The sequence below is a fragment of the Argiope bruennichi genome, chromosome X2 (assembly GCF_947563725.1).
Source record: "Argiope bruennichi chromosome X2, qqArgBrue1.1, whole genome shotgun sequence".
NCBI classification, from domain to species: domain Eukaryota; kingdom Metazoa; phylum Arthropoda; class Arachnida; order Araneae; family Araneidae; genus Argiope; species Argiope bruennichi.
The window spans coordinates 14,845,994-14,870,713 of NC_079163.1; the positions used below are offsets into that span (position 1 = coordinate 14,845,994).

Here is a 24,720-nt window from a genome sequence, read left to right on the forward strand (position 1 = left end):
AATAGATAATTTGTATAGTAGAGCTCTTACTATCACCACATATCTTTTTTTTTTATCATCATCTATAATCTGTCCCAAATTTTTTTAATTTATCTTGTTTATTTGATATCAATGATAATATTTTATATAAATGTACTAAGTGTATAATTAAGTTATTCAGTATTTAATTTCAAAATTTAAATGACAGCCTATTGGAGTGCCAACTGACAGCCAAGAGTGACAACTGAGTTACTAAATTCAGTATTACGAATTTACTAACTCAGTTTCCACTCTTGTTATATTTGATCTGATAAACACATTTTCTTATCTTGTATGCTTTGGCAATATACTTGTATGTGACTTGCCTAATGGATGTGTCCTTATAGCATGTATCGCTGTTTCAATTTCTGAATTTTATACAAAAAATAAATCAACATAAAAAATAACATAAACATAAAAAATGCAAGAAAAATAAAGAATTTAGCCTGAAGTTTAATTTTTAATTGAAACCAGTAATTGGTCAGTTATAATTTCTTTCTTAAGAAATTTACGTACATCATCGAATTATTTTTACTGACTAATAACTAAATTATTAAAAATCAATAAGAAAAGACAAATCAAATTTGAACGAAAGGTAGCACGCACAATATGGTATAGTTTACAACACTCCCATATCTAAAATGAAAAAGTTGCCATAACAATAAGACAATGCCCAGCATTAATTATACAGTTTCTATAAAACAGTAAAAGAATTTGCAGAACTTCAACAATAAAGAAGTGTCTTTAAAGTTATTTTCAGAAGTCATCTTTCTCTTCATTCTTTCTATACATTATTTTGAAATAAAATAATTTGAAGTTTACTTACCTGGATCAATTTGCTGACTGCAAATATTAGGAAGTGGAGGTGGTACTATCATAGGAGATTTGGTAACAGTTCCACATGGTTCAGTTGGGGTATTAAGTGAGGGTGTCGATGTAGAGAGCTGATGAGTGTGGTTATATGAATTGGAGTGAGCAGGAGTTGTCACGGTTTGAGCAGTGCTGCTAATTGAAAATATTGCCTGAAGACCTTGTTCAATATTACTCTTTAAGTTCACAGATGGCACAGAGGGTGTATGGATTTTTTGAAGTTCCAATTTCAAACCTTCAATATTTGTAGCTACGGTGTGTCTTCGAGCCGATATGTTCTCAGAAGGTGCTAACGATGCTTTGCTACTTTGTGAATGAGCAGATGCAAGTGGCAGAGCAACTGGAGTTACAATCGAAGTTGTATGTGCACATGTCATTTGCATTTGCATAGTTGATGCAGCAACAGATATTTCTGGGTTACTCTGTTCCACGTCTTTACTTTTAGTTGAAACAGAAGAAACAGAAGAAGGCTATAAAGGATAATTATGTCAGATTAATAACTTAAAAATTTTTACAAAAAACAACAAAATGTTTATAAATTCATAAACATAGAAAGCAACATATTCTGTTTTATTTTATGCAATAACAATAACTGATAACCACTGACATATTTGAAATTTTACTCATATACAAAAAACAAAGATTATACCCTACTGACTCAGATTTCTTTGAATAAACTAATTCAAACAAAAAAATATTCATGGAATTGGATTAAAACTTCAGTGGTATTTTTAGATTTTGGAGTAGATACATAAATGAAACATCGTTTCAAACGGCGGAAATCCTTCTGATAGTTATACAGTCATTTATACAAGATGCTAACAAATTAGTAATTTTTTTTCTGAAATCGGCTTTTTATTTTTAAATCTAGGAACTAAATTATTAAAAAATAGTATTCTAATTAAGCTTATTTTAAGTATCTTATGTATTTTAAGCATATCTTCGCGCAAAACCAATGGTAAATGATAATTTTTTCTTAGTTTTATATATAAAAAAATATTAGACGAGGGTAAGACGATCATTGCAAAAAATTTACTATTAATTTGACAAAATACTATAATACCACATCTTTACATATCCAATATATCGATAATATAACACTAATAAGATTTGTTCGATAATAATTTGACGGTATTATTCGTTTTCTTATATAGTGCCTTACAAAAAAGCATATGCTTCCCAAATAATCCTTGTTCTTTCCTGGCCCTATACATTTCAAGAACATTTCCAAATTTTACAATTATTTAATTTCTGGCAAAATAGCTCCATAACATAACAAGTCACTCGAAAAATTTGACTAATAATTAGGAAGCATCTTGAAGTCTTTTCATAATGCATTTTACAAATAGTGAATTCTTTCAGAAGAATTTACTTATGACAGTTTACATGCATTTAAATATCAATGTTATAGTATTACAACATATAAAGACATGAAAACTATGAGATGTATCCTTCTACCTCTTAAAATGTATCTAAGCAAAGCCTCTCCTCATTATTTTTTAAATAAGATGGACTAAGGGCGATATCTAGAATAATTCTTTTTCGATCAATGGCTTTATTTACTCTTAGCCATACACACGCACGGATCCCATATGTTCTATGCATGTGTAGAAATTAAAAATTTGTGTTTCCATTTCCTGAGCTTCTCAACATATGCCAATCAAAACAAAGTAATTTCCTTTCATTTAGTCAAAAGTTGGGACATTTCCCATATATGCCAGTAAGCCATATCGTAATGATATGTGTCTTCCCCACATGTGAAACAACACACGTAATTTCGTTTTATATTTCGCTCCCCTTTTTTCCCACAAAACCTTATTTTACTGTTTATTTTTAGTCTTAAAAAATGACATGGTGATCAGATTTGAATAAAAGCCCATTTACCAAACACGACATTTAGGCTATTCGATCTTACAGTTGACACTACCAACAGTTTGGATTGGATGTGCGTGTTCCACTATCTATAATCTATTCTGTGGCTAAAATAACCAGGTACTGATTTTTGGTTAGTTTCTATAACTTATTAAATATAGTATAATAATTATTAAATACAAGACGTTTGAATCAAACCCAAAAGACAATCTCTGACCATTCATGGAAAAACGAACATATCAAGCACAGAAACTTCGATTATTGCCTAGTAAATTCATTTCATAATTCAAATGCAAATAAAGTAAGAAATAAATAAGCCTTGTCAAACGATGGAATAATACGAAAAAGTGAAGATTTTACGATCTTTGAACTAAAGATAACAAAGTCAATGTTGACGCATGTGTACTCCCACCTGGTCAAGTAATATCGATCCCCTTCTCCCTAGGCAGACGGTAAGAGAATTTCAGCAAACTCGGATGAGGGTAATTATCATTGAATTTCAAACCACTATTGTCAACATCTTTTCATTAATGTGAATCACATGTATCATGTGATGTTACACAAATAAAAAAAAAAAGTCAAAGACAAGTGCCTTTCATTTCATACTGAATCTCACTGATTTTTAATCGAAAAATTATATCTGCCCATTTCATACTCATATAATTTGCGACGAATAATTTGTTAAAATAAAATTGTTGGTTTTCTTAGGATCTGCATGCTCTCACTTGTGAAGAGGGCAATTTTTGTATGCCTGTGTGGTTAAGGATTAAAATATCTAATCTTACAGATTTGAGAAAGTCTCCAACTAGATAAGGTGGAATAAAAGGAATGAATTATAAAAGCAAATAAACGCAGAATATGAAATAGTTCAATTAAAATTTATTCTTCTGAGAAATTTGAATTTAATTCATTTTTGAATAAAAATCATCAATATCCTGAAAGGTAAATATATATATTTAAAATAACTTTTATCTGAAATCAATATAGTTTTTCACTCCTTTTCCTGACAAAAACATTGTAAAAATTACAAAATAAACATTTAGAATGGTTATTTCCGATATTCAGATATCGCTATTTAACATAATAACATCAAAAGAAGCTGGGTATTCAAGAGAATATACAGTAAGATAAATTAATCTTTATTTTATTCGTTTTAACATTTTTATAACTTAGCAACTATCATAACACTGCTACAGCTGAGATGGCCAATTATTTTGTTTCAATCCAAATGTTTATAATTGTTTATGCATTATATAACTATAAATACTACAGTAAAATTCAAAAATACGATATAAAATTAATGAGATGAGAGGAAAGACCCGGGGGAAAATACTGGCATGCACCACTCATCCATCACTTCCCCAGTATTCCTTCCTTATTTTAAGCACCTGAGCTTTTGCCCGCGTCTTCCCTTTCGGCGAGGCAGATGTTGGATTCGAAATCAATATGCAAATGAACCCACAAATTCTAAACCTTTTTGGATGAACCTATTATTTCAATCCAATTCTCCTGTTCAACCTGTTATTTCAATCACATTTTCTCCCAAATAATATATTGTCATAACTCAAAAAATAATACTGAAGAATAAAATTTAAAAACCACTGTATATTTAAAATTTATTGGGGGGGGGCTCTTAATTTGACACTATTTTAAAATTAATTTTGAAAAACTACATCTGCATGAATTTCAATAATTTTCATAACTCCTCTGATTTTAGATTTCCAGCATGTGTCTTGTTTCAGTCAAGCAAGTTAGAGTTCTAAAATCGAAAGTACTAAAAGCATGTGATTTACTGTTATTTTGCACAAATGTGTTACTAAAATTTGTAAAAAGGGTTTATTATTTATTATACAAATAATAGTACATATAGGTTTCTTTTAAATAAAAAACGGAAACTGCAAAAATTTAAATGTATCAAGGCAATCAGTATAAAATTTCTAATTTGATACTAAAAAGAAAAAGCACATGCTCTTCATGGCAACTGCGGCAACAAGATCATAAAAAATCTTCAAATAAATTTTAAAATTAGCCATGAATTAAGGCAAAGTGAGCATTTTACAATTTAAGACAATAAAAAAATTTTTCAAAAAATGCTAGAATTGATTATTATCTCTCCCCCTTGGCAATGGTTTAGCAACAGAGGAGCAAGGAAGTATAGATGACTCGGGCGACGTCTTTGAGGCCGTTTTTGAAATTTAGAGACTATTAGAGGAGGTTCGGAGGTTGCATTCATTAGAGAATTTGTGTCGCTTTTTAAAGCTAAATATGTTAAAGGGACGAAACTATCATATTAATGGTCCAGCGTCATTTATACCAGCTAAGCCACTGATAGCGAGTGGCGGCGAAAATAAGTATATTATGCACTAAGTGCTTTTCGCCCTTACCACTACCCCAGCAAATTCAACTAGTAAATTTGAAAGAAAAAAAAAATGAATGATTCATTTTCAGCATTAACACTTTTCTCATATCAGATAAAATAAGATTGCAATAAATAAAATTTTATACGTTTAATACGCAAACTTGAAACTCAAAATAATCAAATCATAATAAAATAATATAAAAGAATCAAATGAAATACTTACAAAAAACCTACGCTGAAAAAGAAAAAGGTAAAATTCAAAATTTATATTGTCTTGCATAAGCAGATACACATGTCCAAAATGAGAATTCGAACACTATATGAGGCTAAATGCAAAATATCCCCAACAGAAAACCAATTCATGTATACAAGAATGCACACCCCACGTACATTTTAACAAATTTAATGAAAATGCACAATATTTGTATACTCAGGGGATCAGATGGACAATATGTGAAGTACAGCAGAAATTTCGAACAAGGAAAACAATAGGAATAAAAATCTTAAATTGATCTTAGCGACCTGTTAAGGTCACACAACCATACTCAAGATTAGGAATAACTCGTCTAGAGACAAAACAAAATTATAGTACACTCAACTTTTTTAGTTAATAATTTTAATGACTAATTTAATTAATTTTGAAAATATTTAATTATCTTCACAAATTAATGCAATTTCCTTTTTAGAGCTTTTACTCTTCAAAGTCTGAAAAATCCATATGCCTTCTTTGAAAACTTCTTAAAGGACTGCATTTAACCCAGTCCTGAGTTCCTTCTTAGCACATGCGCAGTAATAAGACGTATTTTCTTCTACTACAGGGTTTAAAGAGAAGAAGTATTGCAAAAAATGCAATTCCTGAGATATGAAAAAGAGCTTTAGACATTTATCCACTGCATTTTTTTTCTCTTTAAATCAAAATTTGAAAAATGGAAGAGAGAAAAAGAAAAATGAAAGACAGTTAATGATAAATGAAAATTGGTTTAAAAAATTATACTATAAAATCATTCTTTTAAATAAATACGAACATAATTTCACTACATGTATATATATTTTAACTTTATATTTCACAGTTTTTTAATGTGCGATTGTATTTCAGTAGATCTTTATAAATAGGAAAATTTATTCCGAAATCAATTTCATTAAAATTAACAATTAATAATTGCATGTTTATAACTCTTATTAAAAATTTACCTACAAGTCTGATATTTATTTTTTATTGACTAAGGATTAAATTATTCATAATTAATTTTAAAAAGAAGCATACGTTAAACAGAAACATGACACTGCACATTGGAACATTTCCACAGTTAAAATTAAGAAGTCGCCATAGCTTAAGACATACTTTTAATTATGACATACTGCTATAATGAATTTCATTATGCAGTCAGGTTTATCCCCCCCCCCAATTCCTGCAGTATGGCGGATCAGAAAAACTTTAATTTTAAAGTAGTTCTGAGGATGGCCATTATTGTCCATGAACAAGAAAATTGGACCGATTATTCTGTAAGGCAAGATATTTTCTTGATAGCATATACTGTTAGAGGAGACTATAAAATTTTAAAAATGGCTGCTCATCTTTTCCCAATCAAATTTGTTAACTATCACCAAAAAAATTCATAGCCCGTGATTTTAAGAATGATATTGCATTCTTGATTCTCTTAACTAGTTCTTGATCATGACAGTGTTTGAGGATTTGGGGGCAAGGAGCTATAATGTCCTGGGCCTTGACTTTGGGGGCTCCACAAAGGTAAAATATATGCTGTAGTCAAATTAAACTGAGACTCTAGTTCTAGTCGTATTATTCCAAGTGGTAGAACTTTGAAATTTCTCTAGTTGATAGCTGTGTTTGTCAGGAAAAATATGATACAAAATAGATTTAATGTTAATTCACTCATCAGTGAAAAAAAATGATAAAACAAGTAATATAATATCACTGATTCTTCTAAACAAGCTCAGCATGCAGTAGTCCAATTTTAGTGGGCAAAGAGTGTCAATAGATTTGACATTTACAGACCGATGAGAGATGTAAATGTGACAAAGCATGTCATACAGGACAGTAAACAATTATTTGGGTTTATGGAAGTACAGGTGACATGCCATAATCAGAACAAGCACATTTAGTCATTAGTAAACAAATAACTACAGCCATTGCAAAACAGAACAACTTAATATAAACTTAATTCCATATAAATCAAATCCCTCATTTGACCGTAAATGCTAGTTCTATTAACACCTTTTGGCAGAGAAAAAAAAAGACTATTCTGTACTCAGCCTGTTAAGAGAACCTATAACACATTTCTTGTTTTTTCACTTTCGTTTCCCTCAACGATATAAAAGCAATTTTTGCTTTGTGACATATTTCTTTTGACATAGCAGCCATCTACCAAAAAATTGTACATATCAATCATGCAAAATAATGTCTCTAGAAGCACGGTCTCACTTTCATATAAGCATGGCTTATATCAGGGTATTTATTACCCTTTCCAGAACTAAATATGAGAAAGAGAGGGAAAAAGACTTAAATTGGAAGCATTTTCCCTTACTATGCCATTGAATATGGCTTTCACTATATAGACTGAATCTTGACTCCTCTGCAAAATGAAAACAAACTATGTCATCATTACTACAAGATCTATGTTGACACAACTTAAATAAACTTGTCAGGGAGAGGAGGGCACATTTTTCTCTCATTGTATCCTTATAAATATACAATATGAAGTCATACATACTTGGTGTTGTATGTGATACACATCATCCAATGATTGCTACATGCTAAAATGTAACATCTCAACATTTGGAAACCTTGGACGGTTTCTGCCTGATATACAAGGTAATTCATCCTATTCATGGAACTGATGTTATAAACATGACAGCGCTCCAGGGAAAATTTGTATATCTGTTCTCATTTCGTTTATGGCTATCTGGCTCCACTTAACCTACTACTTGGCAATAAATGGTATCCAAAATGGTTATTTCTGATATTAAAATTATTTAATATAAGCAAAGCCAGTTTCAAACATTCATTAAGAGTCAGTTTGTGAATGATAACAAGTGACATTCAAAAGGTTTTTCCCATTTCGAAAAAAATTATTAGTTTCTATCAAAAATATTAGTTTCAATTGGCTACATTTACCACATATGTTTCTTTTTTTCACTTCTATGCTAATGTTTTTGAGAAAATGTACAAATGAATTTTCACAATGTTTTGCCTTTTTGTATACTCAATCACCCAGGGTAGAAGCCTAAATAGCATTCAAACTCTAATTTTGAACATGTGTATTTTACAGGGCGAATCAAAATCAAGTATACAAAATAAAATAGAAAAATTAATGCACAGAAACAAATAAAATTAATACAAGTACAAAGGATCCAAGTATCTTCTAGAGATTATAGACGCCCAGGAAAACAGTACATAATACAGTAAATAGAAGCAAGAACTTATCTACAAAATTTTTTTCTCTTTGTTTTGGCATAAATGATACATTTAAAATCATAATACTAAGAACAAGGACTTTACAAGAATTGCCGACAAACAATTTATATTCATATCATATCAAATAAAAATCATTCTCAATATTAATGGACATATTTTGAGTATCTTGATGTGGTGGAAAATCTTTCAAAAACATCACAACATTTAAACTACCTCAAGTTTCTATATATGCAGATACGATATAGATAGCCAACTTACTTAATAAAAAAAAATGTTTTTTGATACTCATAAGCGATCCAAAACTCCATAACAGAAGGAATGAATTGCTTATATCGTGTCAGAAAAATGCCCTCCAGTGTTTTCAATTAGCGTTTCTGATTTTATGGTTCTCTGTGAGCTTATTGTTTTTTTCTGCACACACTATTTGCAATTTTAGTTTGTCAGCATAATTTTGAATCATCTTGGCTACGATAAATTTAAATACTTTATATACAGTGTATTAGACAAATGGAGCAAATTACTTGAGGATGATACATTTTAAGTGTTTTCATAAAAAAATGATCAGACCAAAACTGATTGAAATCGAGAATGATCATACTTCCACTTTAAAAAAAAATTTAATAAAAAATATAAGCATGCTACTACTTTTCATTCGGAAACTTTTAATAAATGACATTACAGTCATTGCAATTTTTAAGAAAATACAGAAAAAAAGAAAAAAAAAAGGAATTTGTACTTAAAAATTCATTTTTTGAATTTCTCTTTTTAAGAAGAATGAAATGACTCGAGACAAATTAGCATAAACTGACGATTACTCAAAACTATGTTCAATGTAAATTAGAATTTTTAAATACCTTTATCTTTTACGAATAAAAACATATAAAAATACATACTGCAAGTATTTGTGCAACACTTTGTAAGGGTTGGGCATTGCTGCAACTTAAACCAGGATCATTTGCAATACTACTTCCAGTGAAAGTCAATTGTGCCAATTTCAATTGCAAACTGCTTAAATCGGGAACTATAGCTCTTTGTTGTTGAGAATGCTGAGTACTTCCACCACTACTGCTGCTACTGCTGAAGTATAAGTGGAAGAAAAAAACTCATAAGAAAATATTAATGAATATTTTTACGGTATAAGTAATTTGATTTTTTTTCAATTAAAAGGTAGCAATAATATTTAAATAACAAAATAGTATATAAACAAGCAGATCAAAACAGTACCAAGTGAACTGGCATTTTACTTTTATTGAAGAGAAAAATGGGAAAATCTAAACCAATCCACGAACAAAAATTCGTTATTCTTCGTATTATCTCTCAAACAAAAATCTAAAATACTTCTTTCCAGTATTTTAAGAATTGTATTTATTGGTTATATTGGTATTTAAAATTTTGCACTACTCCTATGGTAAGAGAAAATTAGCAAAATTGGGTACTTGACAGTTTCTCGATCATCACCGCTGAAGTGTTATTCACTTCAGATCGGCACCGAGAATCCGAATACGCAAATTAAACAAATTGGTTAAATTAACAAAAAAGGCGAATATTTCAAGAACTGTTATTCTGTAGATAATATCAAACAATCCCAAATACCAAAAATAAGTATTACTGACAAATAGAGGTATGATTCAATCATCGATAAGAAGTTAATGGCGACTTGTTGTATTACAGCTCTTGAAGCCTCTGAAACCGCCATAATGTTTCTCCTAACTTAAATTAGCTTTTGTTCATATGCTTCACAACTTTCCTCATCCAACGTTAAAAATTACCAAAAATGTATTTCTAAACGCATTTCTTCCAAGATTTTCTCTTTAAGATTCCACGATCACTCAAACTGAGTAAAAGTGCACACGCACTGACACTCAAGAAAACTAAGTTCAGCCAGCTTTCGAACTAGTAATTCAACTGATAAAAGAGTCTGACTCGTTCTTCCCAAAGCGTAGAACCTCGAGAACAGGAATCCATCTCTAGTCTTAGGGGATCATCTCTTACAACTCAGAGTCCTAATTGAGTAATATAAACGCTCGATTAGTGTCGGATTAAGAGACTCAAAATGCCAGAGATACGATTAGTAGCTTGAAGTACATTGAAAGAATTCGAATAAAACCTCCGTTTCTATTCGAATTTATTTTTAGTAAAATGTCCCATACTTTTCAGTTCAACTGCTATCAATGTACTTCAGGATTTTTCCTTCTCCAGCATTTTGCTGCCCAACAATTCTCAGTTTTCCAAAAAAAAAAAATGACTGCCTACACAGTTTCCTTTTTGCCTAAACAAATTTCCTCCCCTAAAGCGATTAAGAGATAATGCTCTTTTGATCATAATCAGAATAATAGATGGTTCTGCTTCAAGGGAATAAACCGCAGAAGGAAAGGAAATACATACAGCATGCTGTCCGAAGAGAAATACTTTTACAGAGGAAAACGGCGAATGAGATAAAAAGTGAATGGAGAGGTTGTTCTTTTCACACAAATGACAGAACTGTCATAATCATTCAAAACTGCATATCGCTATAATTGATGTTATTCACAGGAAAGTGTTCGGAATTAGGAAAATCGCAATTGAGAGTTAGTTCCAGTGACTATTTCTACATTTTAGATTTCTGACCAAGAATATATTTTGCTGCAGACACTATCAGTTGTGAGCATATGGAACTAAAAATAGAAAACTTTCAAGGTTGTATAATAATAATAATAATATCAAAAACAATTCTAAACGTACATTCAAAAATACTTTATTGAAATAAAGTATGATTGAAATAAAGTTAAATGAAACAAATATTAAAAAAAAATAAAAATACCAAAAATATTAGTTATTCGAAAAAACGAGGGTTATGCATTCCCTCCTTAAAAATGAATAACCTCTGGGCCAATCTAATGGGATAGAACAAAAGGAGAATGCATTTATGTCATTTTAACCCAAAGTGATAAGAAAACGAAATAATAACACCAAATTCTAGACGTTATTCACACTTGCTAAGTAAATGATCAGAAAAAAACTTTATGATTCGAGCACCACTTACACACTCTCATTGATGCAAGATTTCTGATGCATCAAGCATCTTCCCCATACAAAGCAAACTTTTCGTAGAATATATTGGCTTCAATTAGATCCATTCAAAAACACCATACCAAAATATCTTATATTAATTCAGTTCAATAGTCAGACATCAAATATACTTTAAGAGAAGTACTATTTTCTTTAAAATATTTCATGCAACAGGAATAGATTTTCTTTGCGTCTAATGAGTTTGTTTACTCAACAATAAAAAATACTACAATCTTTCAAAGTTTTTAATTAAAGTACATTCATAAATATAAAAGAGAATGCTTCAAAGTGCTTTGCTATCAATACAGAGAGAAGCAGGTGAGTAAACAATAATTGAAAAAGGAAACATTGAAAAACTGTTTTCTTATTCCCAGAGAAAAAAATTTAATTAATTTTATTCTACTTTTTTTCTTTTATTTCTGTCGTTATATCTTCGAAAGCTGCAATCAAAATCATGATCTAAAGTAATATAATTAAATTTTCATTTAGTACCATTTCAGATTTAAAATTTCAAATTTTAATCACTAATTAGTTAACAAACAGATGTTTATTATGTTATAAATTAAACACAAAAGTTTTGAATCATAGTAATGAATAATATTAGTTTTAAATTGATTTTATTTGCTTTTATTTAAATTCCAAAAACAATTTTCGCTGATGTAAATTGAATGCTTTAAGCAGGTGTAATTATAATTATAAAAGCTAACTAATCTGATGATCTAAGATTTAGCCTTATAATAGATTTTTTTGATAGATGAATTTTATAAAATCCAATTTTGATGCTAATATTTAGACAACAAAAATGGATTATTAATGGAATCTAACAAACCAACCATATTTCACTCATGATATCAAGATTTAAATATAAGTAACAGAAGTTGCTTTTCATGGAGTTCGTTAAATATGCACTTTAAATGAAAAGTTATTACCCGATTTTAACATTAAAAAGCATTATCAAAAGGATGGAATATGCAATGAATGTATCACCTAAAAATGTTGTAGCTACGATAGATGTCTTATTACCGCAGTTCTTTTTCAGGAAGAAATTTTTATTTGGCATCGGTTTTATAGTATAATCTAGTTCAGAAATCGGCATAATGAAATATGTTTTAAAATTTAAGTAAATAGAAGCCTGTATTAGAAGAATAAAGCAATAACAACAAAATACTTTAATACCCAAATAATAAAGTAAAAGCATTATATTGCACTTTTTCAACTGCTTTTAGTTTGCCACTTTTCGATTTGCACTAAATAAAAAGGTATAGTGATAAAATTAAAACACCAGGAAACTGTATACAGCACATCATAGTACTGTAAATGGTAAATCCAGTACTATGATTATTATATACAGTTTAGGTAAAATTTATGAGCCGAAAATTTTATCATTTACTAGAATCAGAAATGCTGACGACTATTTTCAGAAAAAAAGAAAGTAGCATGCATGGGATAATACAAAATAGCCTTAATTACACTTTAATTTTAACGAAAAAGGCCGTGAAATAATTAAATGGCATTAAATTAATGACATTTCAAAATAACGTTATAATGATCTTAGTTTGTCTGTTATCATTTCAAGTCAGTATCAAGAGAAGATGTTTCACGATATTTCAATATTTTTTCATTTAATATAAATTATTATATATTTAATTTATGTATATGAATTCCATAATTAGATTTTTTCCAATCTTAAACACTTAAAATAAACAGAGTAGTTTATTCCTTTTTGATTAATTATATCATGATTCTATTAAACAAAATCCAATAGGTGGTAGCATCAGGCGGCTAAATAAAAACGTTTTAAAGTAATAATTCATAAAACTTAAAATTTGCATTTCCTTTTGCTTGATTTTTTTGTACTTTATCATTGATAATCAGAAGCCTTTTTATTATCCATTAAATTTGATTTTTAAAATTTCTTTAGGGAGATTGTTCTATTAAAAATCTGCATAAAAAATGCAGCTAAACAGAAAAACTAAATCTAAAATTTGATGCCCCTGATTGATACATTTTCATAAGATTATACGGAATAGAAAAATATGCACCGTTAAACTCAATGTTATAAAATATGGAAAAAAGGCCCTCAAATACCTATGGAAAGTTACTTATCAAACAAAATCTCTGAGCTTACTAAAGTAAAACTTAAACTATACATATTATGTCAAACAAAAGTTAAGTAAAGCACACCTAAAATCCTGAATTCTTTTGGCTTGATCTATAATGCCTTGACCTCCAGAAAGCACACTTTGATTTTCAGATTGTTGTAAATCAGTTTTTTGAGATGAAAAACCATCTGATGAAGCTATAGAAACTTCTGGTGACCCTGCAGCAGTATTCGTCTGCAAAATCATATCATATTTAATTTATTATTAATATAAGTATATTATATAAAATAATAATAATTGGTATATTTTTATATTTATATCAAAACAAATAATTTAAATTTACAATAAATTGTAATGCGAGAGACAACTGCAAATAGAAAACTACCTCTTAATCTTATTATAAATAACAATTTTACTGATTTTATTGAAAAATAAATAATAAATTTAAATAAAGCAATTTTTTCAAAGATTGCATTGCTAAAAAAGATATCAGTAAAAATAAACAAAAAAGCACAGTATAATATAAATGGAGAGAAAAAGAAAAAATATTCTTAGAAGGAAGGAGCAACAGGAAAGAAACAGTATACATCTCAACAGAATACATCAATTAATATTTATCCAGCAATATTCAGAATAATTAAATAATTCTGTTCAACGCAATGAAACTGTATTAGAAAAGTTTGTATGCAAGCAACGTGCAACTTTTCTAATGCTTCGCTGATTTTGTATCAAAACAAGAGTTTGATTACTCGGGTATGATTACTGCCAACAAAACGATTATTGCCAAAAGGGACATCATGGGCACTTGTTATTTCATGAATGGTGATAGAATGCCAGGCTGATTTTTTCATCTGTGCTATCGAAAAGCTAATTATCCTTCTGTGCACTCCATACTATTCACAAAAAAAAGTTAGATCTCTTACAGATTAATATTTAGAAAAATTTCTGTTTACATCCTTTGTTAATATATATCAGAAAATAATTTCATGGGTAAAGATGGTTCGCACTGCACTGCACTGCACTGCAAATCTTAACGATAAAAGATTAACAAAAATTATACTTTCTCTCTCATTAGATAAAACTTCAGACATTTTTTTCTAGTATAAGAACTATAGCGAAAATATGAACTAAAAAAGATTCCACTAGCATTATATTCTATTCACATAACGAAATCATCTTACTGATGAAAGAACTGTTTTGAACTTTTGTCATTCGGTTATTAAAGAATTATTGATCAAGAGCCTTCTTACAAAGAAGTTTGGGTATTTTACTTCTACCTTCATCTTTACATTTAACAGAATAAAATATTTCGTTCAGATTTTTAACTCGTTAGCGATCAACGTCCCGTAGACGCATAGCAATGATTCTATTATCAGCACAACGTCGCTTCCACTCCGATTAACATGGTGGGTCCAGCGTTGCGTAAGCGTAATCTGGAAACGGAACAATCTCTTTGTATTTTTAAATGCATAGCTCCTATGGCGCTAAACGTCAGCGGTTTTCACAATAATCGAGTCATACGACATTTGAACTTCATGTACCGGCAACAATTTTTATCCTATTCTTCAGGATTTGATAGATCTGTTGTTGTAAACAAACTGGCGTTCTTGTTTATTGCATAGCATTTTTCGTTAATTGAAAACGAGAAAGCGCACCCAGTTTACTATTGCAGGGAGTGACAGCGATATATTTCTGGATATGTTTTGTAGAAATTTGTGGTATGTTTTGGGGTAGCATTCAGTTTCATTTCGTTAACTATGACTAAGAAACAGAGATACCTAAATGAAAAATGAAATATGTAAAACTATGAATGTAAGTGATTCTGAGATTTGTGAATTATATCAAATTTATTACAATAAAATTATGATTTTATATATTTTTTTTAACTTGTAAAGCTAGACTTAACTGTTGAAAATGCGTGGGCCAGTGGCGACGCCCAATTCAAAGAATTTGGCCTTGTGTCTGTGCTTCATTATACGCACACTAAACTTCTAAGAGTTAAGAAGATTCATTGATCTTAAAATACAGATACAAAATAATGTGTATGTTTAGTATATCAAGTTTGTCATATATTTCTAAATGGGTAAGAAAAAGTTAATTTTTGCACCTTTGAAAAACCAACTATATTATCTTCGCGAGAATTCATGGTGATTTTACTTTTTATGTGCATATGTATTCAATGCGATTGATTTAAAGCAAATCTGCATGTTATAAAAAAATTCTTTTTAGTCGATTTTTTAGTGCACCTTTAATTAGGAACATAGTAATGTCTAATAAAGCTTTCTAGCCATCAACAAATAAATGAGTAATGATATTTAATCAGAATGCAAATGAAAGGGTTCAAAGGTCGATTTCCGCACTGGTCATATCAGTATTTTTTTAGCATTCAAATTACTAGAGACATATAAATTATATCCATTTTGCTTCACTTTATTCTTGGAGAAGAAAAGGATATGACAGTTATGTCTTTAAATGGTTATCGAGTAGGAAAATTTCACTTTTGCATCACTGAAGGAAAATTTCAGACGATACTAAAATATCAATCAAAAGTTTACATTTAAAAAATGAAAACTTTGAAGGAAATTATTCTTCAACTTACTCATACTTAAAAATTTTAATTACATCGAATGATCTTTACAAGAATTTATCTTTTTGGAATGAGCATTTTAACATTAAAGATGTGTCTGAAACATGAGTTTTGTGAATCATGAAAGCTTTAAAAGCACCAGATATTTTTTTTAACACTGATATTGAAGATCATCTTTAAGAAAAAAAAAATAATAGAGTGAGGTAGGAAACAAGAGCAACAGTTAGAAGAAAATTACCTGTACTTTAGCAGGCTGCTTACTAAGGGGTGCAGAATCTACTTTCTGCTGTGTTTCATTCCCTTTTGCTTCTGAAGCAGACTGTACAGCCTGGATCAATAAAAGAAATGTATGCAAAATTATTTTTATACATTACATATGGTAACAAAGTTGACAAAAAATAAAAGTTTTCTTAAATTCAGATATAATATAAAAAAAAGTGGTAGCATTTTTCAGAAGCAAGTGCATCTAATAAAGCTGAAGTTTACACCTTTGTTATGCAATTTTCATATAATAGTCCAATACTATTAAAAATACACTTCGCATATATTCTTTCAATGCACTTCATAAATCTGAGGGGCAATCTTAAAAGTGGTCACTTTAATGAAATACATGTGGTACATTTAATGAAATAACAAACAAATCTTATTAAACAAGACAACATGAATCCAAATCGAGAACAAAAACAAAACTCCTTCTATATCATCTTAAAAATAAAAATGAAGAATGAGTGAGCAGTTTCCAAATTTAATATGGTTGTTGCAAGATTCTAAATCACTGAGCAGAATAAGGAGCTCAAGTTATACCACTCTAATTTAAGTTTCAACATCAAATGTGTATTTAAGTAGTTAAAATTTATACTAAACAGATAAAAGTAAATTAAATTCCATAGCAACTACATCAGAAACAGCTTCCCAGTAATAGTATTTGTAACAATTAACATCAATTAATTATTAACACAAATTAAAAATGAATAACTGTGGTATGTTTGGTTCTCCATATTACCTTTGATTTAAAATATGATTAAGCAAGAAATTCAATGCATATGTATTAAACAAGAACCTGAATTACAAACACAATGATGAAGCTATCAACACATTTTTGAAAACTATTTAAGGGGAAAAAACTGATAACACCGAATTTCTAGGTTTAATACAAGAAGAAAAAATCTCCATATTACTTTGAATATCTGAATTTGAAGAATCATTTTTCTTGATCAGATGATGCATTTCTTAAACACAAGAGAGAAAATTTTTTTACAAATCTTCCCTTGAAAAATTATATAGGCTCTAATACGACTTTTAAAATTCCAGCATATCATTCAGCCACCCAGGTTCATGCACTTGCAGCTATAAAAGCAAGCTAATACAGGCAGCGTTACAGAAGAAGCAGAGCTGAGCAGCAACACTAACCTGCCAGATAAATCCAGGAAGCAGCATGTGTGGGATTTCACAACAACAAACATGATGAGTCATGGTTATCAACCTTTTCCAACGACCAGTGTGTTTGACAGAATGTCGTTTGCCCTTAGTTCTCTTAATATTTTAAAAATTAAATTCAAAAAAGATGTGATAATTTTGCATGATTTAAACTGAAAAGTTAAACCGTTATCACAATTAAAACTGAACAACTCCCCTCTTCATACACACTGTCATTAAAATGACTTCATAATGAAAGGAATAAACAGCAAAATAATTATAGAAAGTGATTAACTATTTGAAGACATCCCAGTTATATGTTAATAATTAAGCATTCTAGTAAATTTGCATACAAACGTAAAACAATTTCGAAAACATTTGGTGACTGACTGTAAACTGGAACGACATAATTAACTCCTAAATTTATTTGGGAAACTGCAGAAAAATTCGAAATTAAACTAAGTACATAGTAAAACAATTGTTCTAAAACACTGCATAAATTGCTTCGCATCTTTGAATATATCCTTTTATTTTAGAATTTAATCAAAATTTTCAGCAAATAAATAATAAAATCAATTTTTATATCTTAATATAAATGTTTTGATGAAATTCTCGTGATTTACAGTATAAAGGATGAGCCATTTATAATAAATACTAAACTGAAAAACAAATATTCCATTTATTCTAGGAAAAACATATGCACTCAAGGGACTTATTTTCTTTATTAAAACATAATTTGAAGTTATTATATCAATTAAAAAGTTATAGACATAAAAATTATAAAATAGTAATAACATTTTTGATAACAAGTTTTATTCAGAAAGAACATCACACTAAGAACAGGTTATCTACACAAGTAATTTAAATAAAGGAAATTTTAAATCGAAACTTATAATTAACACTGATATGCATTAACTAATCAATATAACATCAAATTATTTGTCAACAAAATAAATAATTGACACCCATGATATAAATTAACAAAAAATTTCAAAAATGAAAGCAAGTTTATTATACATGCACACAGTTAGCCAACATTTATATGTTAGATAAATCACTAAAAAAAACTGCAAGTGAAAACATATATATATATGTGTGTGTGTGAGTGTATATTATATATATATATTATATATATATACGCACACAACTATTTTATTTTTATTATGAAATAAAAAATTAAAGCGTAACTATACTTAACATAGTTATTTTTTACAACTATTAATTAGACTATAAAACCTTTGTAACTATCAATTCCAATTTGCTCATAAATGTAATCTAAATTCTCATTTGTCTTAAATTTATTGAAATTTTTTTTCCCCTCTAAAGTGTGTTTAAGACAATCATTTGCAGAGACAGTATTCATATCTCAAAGACGAGTAAATGATTGGTCAGTATGAAAATATTCAGCAAATATTGCAGCACTTGCTTCATATTTTGAAATAACAGAACAAAAAGTTTAGAAGATTTAAACTGCATTTCACACTCCATGGATTACTTAGAAAAATGATTTGGTGTATTTATTCCATATCAAAGTTAAAAGATAAATGAACAAAAGTTAATACTTTAACTGAATGCATTTCTCACCACTTGTCTATTTTTGCTCTTTTTAAGTTAGAACAACTTTTTTTAGTGACACTCCTTCTTGCTCCTCTCTCAGTGTAAGTACCATTTCATTAAAAAAAAACTCTTGTTTGGTGTAGGTGTGTAAGCATTATAGCTTCTTATCACCAGTATATATATTACTTATGTATTAATCCCATTTTCCAACTCTAGTATGAAAAATGAGTTCTGATATCAGGCAGCCAACAATTCTACCAATTATGTATATTTGCACACAACTTTTTTTCATAGTTAATACAGTCCACTGTCTTCTACTAACTATAAAACGCAAATATAATTTGGTCTTTTTACCCAGAATTGAACCATTCATTTCACCATTGTTACAAAAGATAAAATAGTAGTCATTAACCACAAAAGAGAATCTTTCAATATTTCTATAACAAAACTCGCAGTTTTTTCAGCATCAGAAGAAAGCGACAATCTAAGTCTGAGCGAAACAAAATTGAAGAACTTGCGAAGATTAAGTTGAAATTCAGTAAAATAAAAAAATCAATATTTCGAAATTGATAAATATGATTTGGAAGCTACGGAAAGCTCAGTGATTGAGCTAGAAGAGAAAATATTAGAAGTAGGACTGAAAAAAATTCTAGTCTCAAATAATAAAACAACTATGTATACAAATAAAAATAGAAATAATTTTGAAATATCCTCCGAAACCTGAAGTGTTGACATAAGAATATCAGAGATTTTGTCTACCTAAGTTTTTTTCTGGCCAATATCATGACTGCCATTTTGAAAATATAATTAATTCAAATCATAAATTGATGAAGGCCAAAAATTATTTTATTTCAAATCGACATTTCGCGGTGCGACTGCAGATATTGTTACATTACATGAACATGATTCACATAATTCATTATTTACACTCATGTCCATAAATTAAGGATAATGCCAGCTACGGCAAATAAAGGTTCAGAAATAAAATAAACTCGATAACTCTGGTCTGTTACCATTCCGATTTTAACATACAGATATGTTCTAGATCCCACTATATAATTCGATGCTAAACGAGCAATACAGAACCACAGTAATGGTGCTGTTCCATGATGTTCTTTTGGTGGTAACGGGTAACTGGCATTTTCCATATGAACGTCCGACGTCAATCAGACAGCAAGCTAAACCTAAAATTGTCGGAACATCATACATGCCCACTATGCTGATGTCCAAATTATATGTTCTCTACTCCAGGCTAACCGTTGACGACAGTGAGTTGCCGTGAACACAACACATCTGACAGCCTGTGAGTATATAGATCAACACGTCCCAAACGTCTGTACATGGTTTGCCTTGAAACTGCCGTATCCAAGGCTGAAGATAACTGACGAGACAGGTTTGATGCTGTGCTCCGCCTGCTTCTTTTGTTAGTTTCTGCCAAATGCCCTTTGTCAATTGGCGTTGTAACTCGGAGGCGACCTTTACTGTAATACCTACTGACACTTTCATCAACTTGGAATCGTTACCAAAGCCTAGAGACGACACTTTGGGCGATTCCAAGTTTCTCAGATGCTTCCATCTCAGAATGTCCACATTCCAGATGGTCAATAATTCTACGTAAAAACTCCTCCACATGCATCCTCTGTGTCATAACTATTCGATTCTGGTTCTGGGCGGCTTACAGTATACTTGTGAACAATTTTACTTCTTTACCGCTAATTCTTATATACCCCTCTCAATAACAATATTACAAAAGACAATCAAGCTAATATAACATCGAAACCGAAACCTCGTTGAGATACGAACAGCAGATGACAATTATATATTTTTAATGATTTTAAAAATATATGTAATGTTTGCAAAAATCCTCAACAATATCTCATATTTAAGTGTGGAACCTTCTAAAAATTAGATCCTTTATCGAGATTGACAATAATTAAAAATATTGAACTAATCGTTCATCTTAAAATAGAAAATGCTGACAGTGTATGTTATCACATAATAGCATTTCATATATTAATTAAAACTCATGAATTAAATACATAAATCAATAGGAAGCTAAGTTATCAGATTCGAATCAACAAAATGAAAATCGCAATGTCATTGCACCCAGCGTGACACCATATCAATAAAAAGGAAACTGAATTTAAGAAGAAAAAAATAATAAACCATCCGCTTTTTTTAAAACTGTAATTGTTTATATTAAGAATGCTTCAAACTTAAGGATACTAGTTAAAGGTTTGTACAATTCTGGAAGTGAAAACAGTTTTGTATCATCCGAGTTAACAAAGAGCTTAGATTTGAAAAAGAATAAAATTAATACCGCATCTATTAGTGGGATTAATGGTCATAATACTCATATTTATTCTGCAGTGTTCGCTCAGATTTCGAACGGAAATGAAGCTTACTATAGACAAATAGAATTATTAGTCATTCCGAAAATCTCATATTTTATTCCTTCTCACCATAATAACCTTGAAAATCTTCCTTCTGATACTAATTGGCGAATCTAAGTTCAGATCAATTAAATAAAATATATATGTTGTTTTCGGCTTCCTTTTTTTTTTTTTTTTCCCCCTTTAATATCATAGAAGCGGGCAAACGTATTACAGATAAATTCATACTTCGGAATTCAGAATGTGTTACCAGCTCTATCATTGAAGGAGGTTTCAATCATAAATTTTGCACTTTTGTTACGCAAAATAAACCGAGTAATGATTTAATACAGCAATTTTAGAATTAAACAAAAGCTGAAAATAATTTATAAGTGAAGGAGTAGCATTTTGTCAGGAACATATTAAGAAAACGAAAAAAAACAATAAAGAATAGGCATATGGAAGAATAGAAATGGAAATGAAAGAGGTTCCCTATTTGGGTGAGTCAAAACAAATACCGTAAAAATGATTGGATAGTTTAATTAAGTGATTTGAAAAAATCCTTATATGGGGGGGGGACCTTCATTCTGAACTCATGGAGGAGTATGAAAATCTAGATCACATGGAAAATGTCGATAAGGATGAAATACCCCAGTGATAATTATTTACTCATCATGAATTTTACAAATCAAGGTCCACAACTACCCCCCCCCCTTGAGAGTTATCTTTAATGCGAACTCTCTCCGCACAGTTCAAATGGAGTTTAAATCAATGATGTTTTGTCAAAAGATGATGTGGGCAAAGGTATTTCTGAATTAATATTTCAATAAGCATAAGTTAGCATTTACATTTGATGTACAGAAGATGTGTCGTCAAATTTTAGTAATTCCTCATCAAAGAAACTATTTACATATTTCATGTTTTGAGGGCAATATGCGTCAGGACATAACATTCAAATTAAGCAAAAATATATATGGAAATGCCTGTGCAGTCCTTTACACAATCACCGGACTTTCTGTTAGCTTCAGAAATCGCTTTGCGCGATATTCACTGGACGAAGGAATCACTGGCACAAATTACATAACTTTAGAAACCCAGTTGATTTATATGTGAGCTAAAGGTTGTAAGAATTTGCACAAGTTGGCATCAAAATCGCGATAATTTTTATACAATTTTCGAAGTTCAAACCGAGAGCGCGCATTTCTACTTGATACCCACATACTTCAAAAACATTAGGCATGACTCTGAAACATCTGTATGAATATTTAAAGATTTACAGCAAACATGAGAATAACCCCTAGTAAGAAAATGTACTATCTGTAACCGGCAGACTTTAAGACACATTAGAATTACTTAGGTCCCGTTTCTGCAAAATGAATTATTTTTCTACAGTCGTAGTAAGAAAAATTGAGTTTCGATTATCCACTCTCTCAGACCATTGTATATTGTAGCCAAGTGGAATTATTTAGTTCTATCATTCAAAACGATTGAACTGATAAAGATTCCTAGATAGATTCTTGTCAACAGCCCTCAGAAAGATTCTTCAGAGAATGAAGAGAAGAATGAATGATCCAAGATTTGTCGAGACTTCTTCAGAAAATGAAGAAGTCTCGATAAATTTTGGATCATAAGCAGATGTTGTTCACTTAAACTGGCACTTCACTATGTAGAACATCACACTGCTGCTATATTGACCGACATGTTGTTTATATGGCGCTGGGGCATCGTTGAATCATAAAGCAGATTTAGTCGCTTATTCAAAAGAAGGTAATCATTTTTTTTATTTTTTATTAATAAAGGAGTTCTACTCATTCTTAAATATTAAATGAAATGTTTTTTTTAATTGGAAATAAAAGTTAGCTTCGCTTCAAATTCAAAATTATTATTATTATTATTATTCATCTTTTAATAAAAATTTTGCAGAACTTCTTTTAGAAAAAATATATTAGGATTATTTGAAATTTCGGGTTCCTGGGATTCGAATTCCCCTGAAGTCCCGCTGAGTTGTTTATTAATTAAATACAAAACAATCAATTCCCCCTCCCATAGAAAATTACAAGATGATCAGATATTTCACATATTTAAAACAAGATCAGAAAGGAAATTAAAAAAATGCATTCCACAAAATTATGATGAGAAAAATACAAAATGACTGTAATGAATTACACCCTAACTTAAGGAAGTTAACTAAAATCCAGTAAAAACAATTATGCATTTACGAAAGTTAGTATACTTTAAATAATAAAAAATTCTACGCTAAAATCTTAAAAACATTCTTGGTTCTTTCTAATAAAATACAATATATAATGGATAACCTTACATACAGGGCCTTTCAACTTAACTGGAACCCAAAAGGTAATTTCTAAACCGTAAAGTTAGGCGTTTACTTCCATCAGGAGAAATGCTTTAAACGACATCAACAATTATAATGAATACAGCTTTAGTAGCTAAATATGTCGCTGAAAAAAAATTAAGCCTGAGTTTTTATATTGTTCCAATGTTCTATAAGTCATATTTGGTAAAATTTTCTAGGTACACTAACATTTATAAGAAAAAACAGTTACATTATTCTACACCTGAAACTAGCCATGTTATGAAACTTTGAAATTCATTAATTTATACTCCTCAATGAATACCTTGAAGAACATTTAGGTAGTGACTAGTGGATGTTCCTTAAGGCAGCCACTGAAAAGTTATAAAATAGATGATTTTCATATTTTCGCTAGTTTGTTCAGTTGCAGAATTTGGAATTTTTTTTTAAAAAATTAGTAATCAACAATATGACTAATAGGGCAAAGAAATTCCAGAAAAAATTAAGCATTCAGAATTTCTTTACAAAAATAGATTTATTCACACAAATAATATAAATTATAATTCTTCATTTTATCAAAAGCATTTTTCTCGTTAGAAGAATACGCATTTATCTAACGGTTCAGAAATTAGCTACTGAGCCAGAATCGGAGCATTTAGATAAAACTTCATATCCATAGTTCCATTAAATAGTCAGACATTAAAGCAATATTAGTCTTAATAAGTTCTGTTCATTTTACATAGGGACATTTTTAATAGAGACCAGTTCCATGACT

The 24,720-nt window shown here is 29.8% G+C and overlaps 1 protein-coding gene across 3 annotated transcripts in view; it reads right to left on the minus strand.

The window, feature by feature from the left end:
• The window catches only part of LOC129960139 (serine/threonine-protein kinase WNK1-like), a 177,632-nt gene that overhangs the window by 23,536 nt on the left and 129,376 nt on the right, over window positions 1–24,720 (minus strand). For 2 of the 3 annotated variants that reach the window (XM_056073316.1, XM_056073314.1), the window contains exons 15-18: window positions 16,528–16,617; window positions 13,785–13,936; window positions 9,446–9,629; window positions 845–1,358 (exon numbers count right to left, since the gene is read on the minus strand). In XM_056073316.1, coding sequence (XP_055929291.1) covers window positions 845–1,358; window positions 9,446–9,629; window positions 13,785–13,936; window positions 16,528–16,617 — 940 coding nt within the window. The remainder of the gene's footprint in view (window positions 1–844; window positions 1,359–9,445; window positions 9,630–13,784; window positions 13,937–16,527; window positions 16,618–24,720) is intronic. The other variant, XM_056073315.1, reaches the window with a different exon arrangement.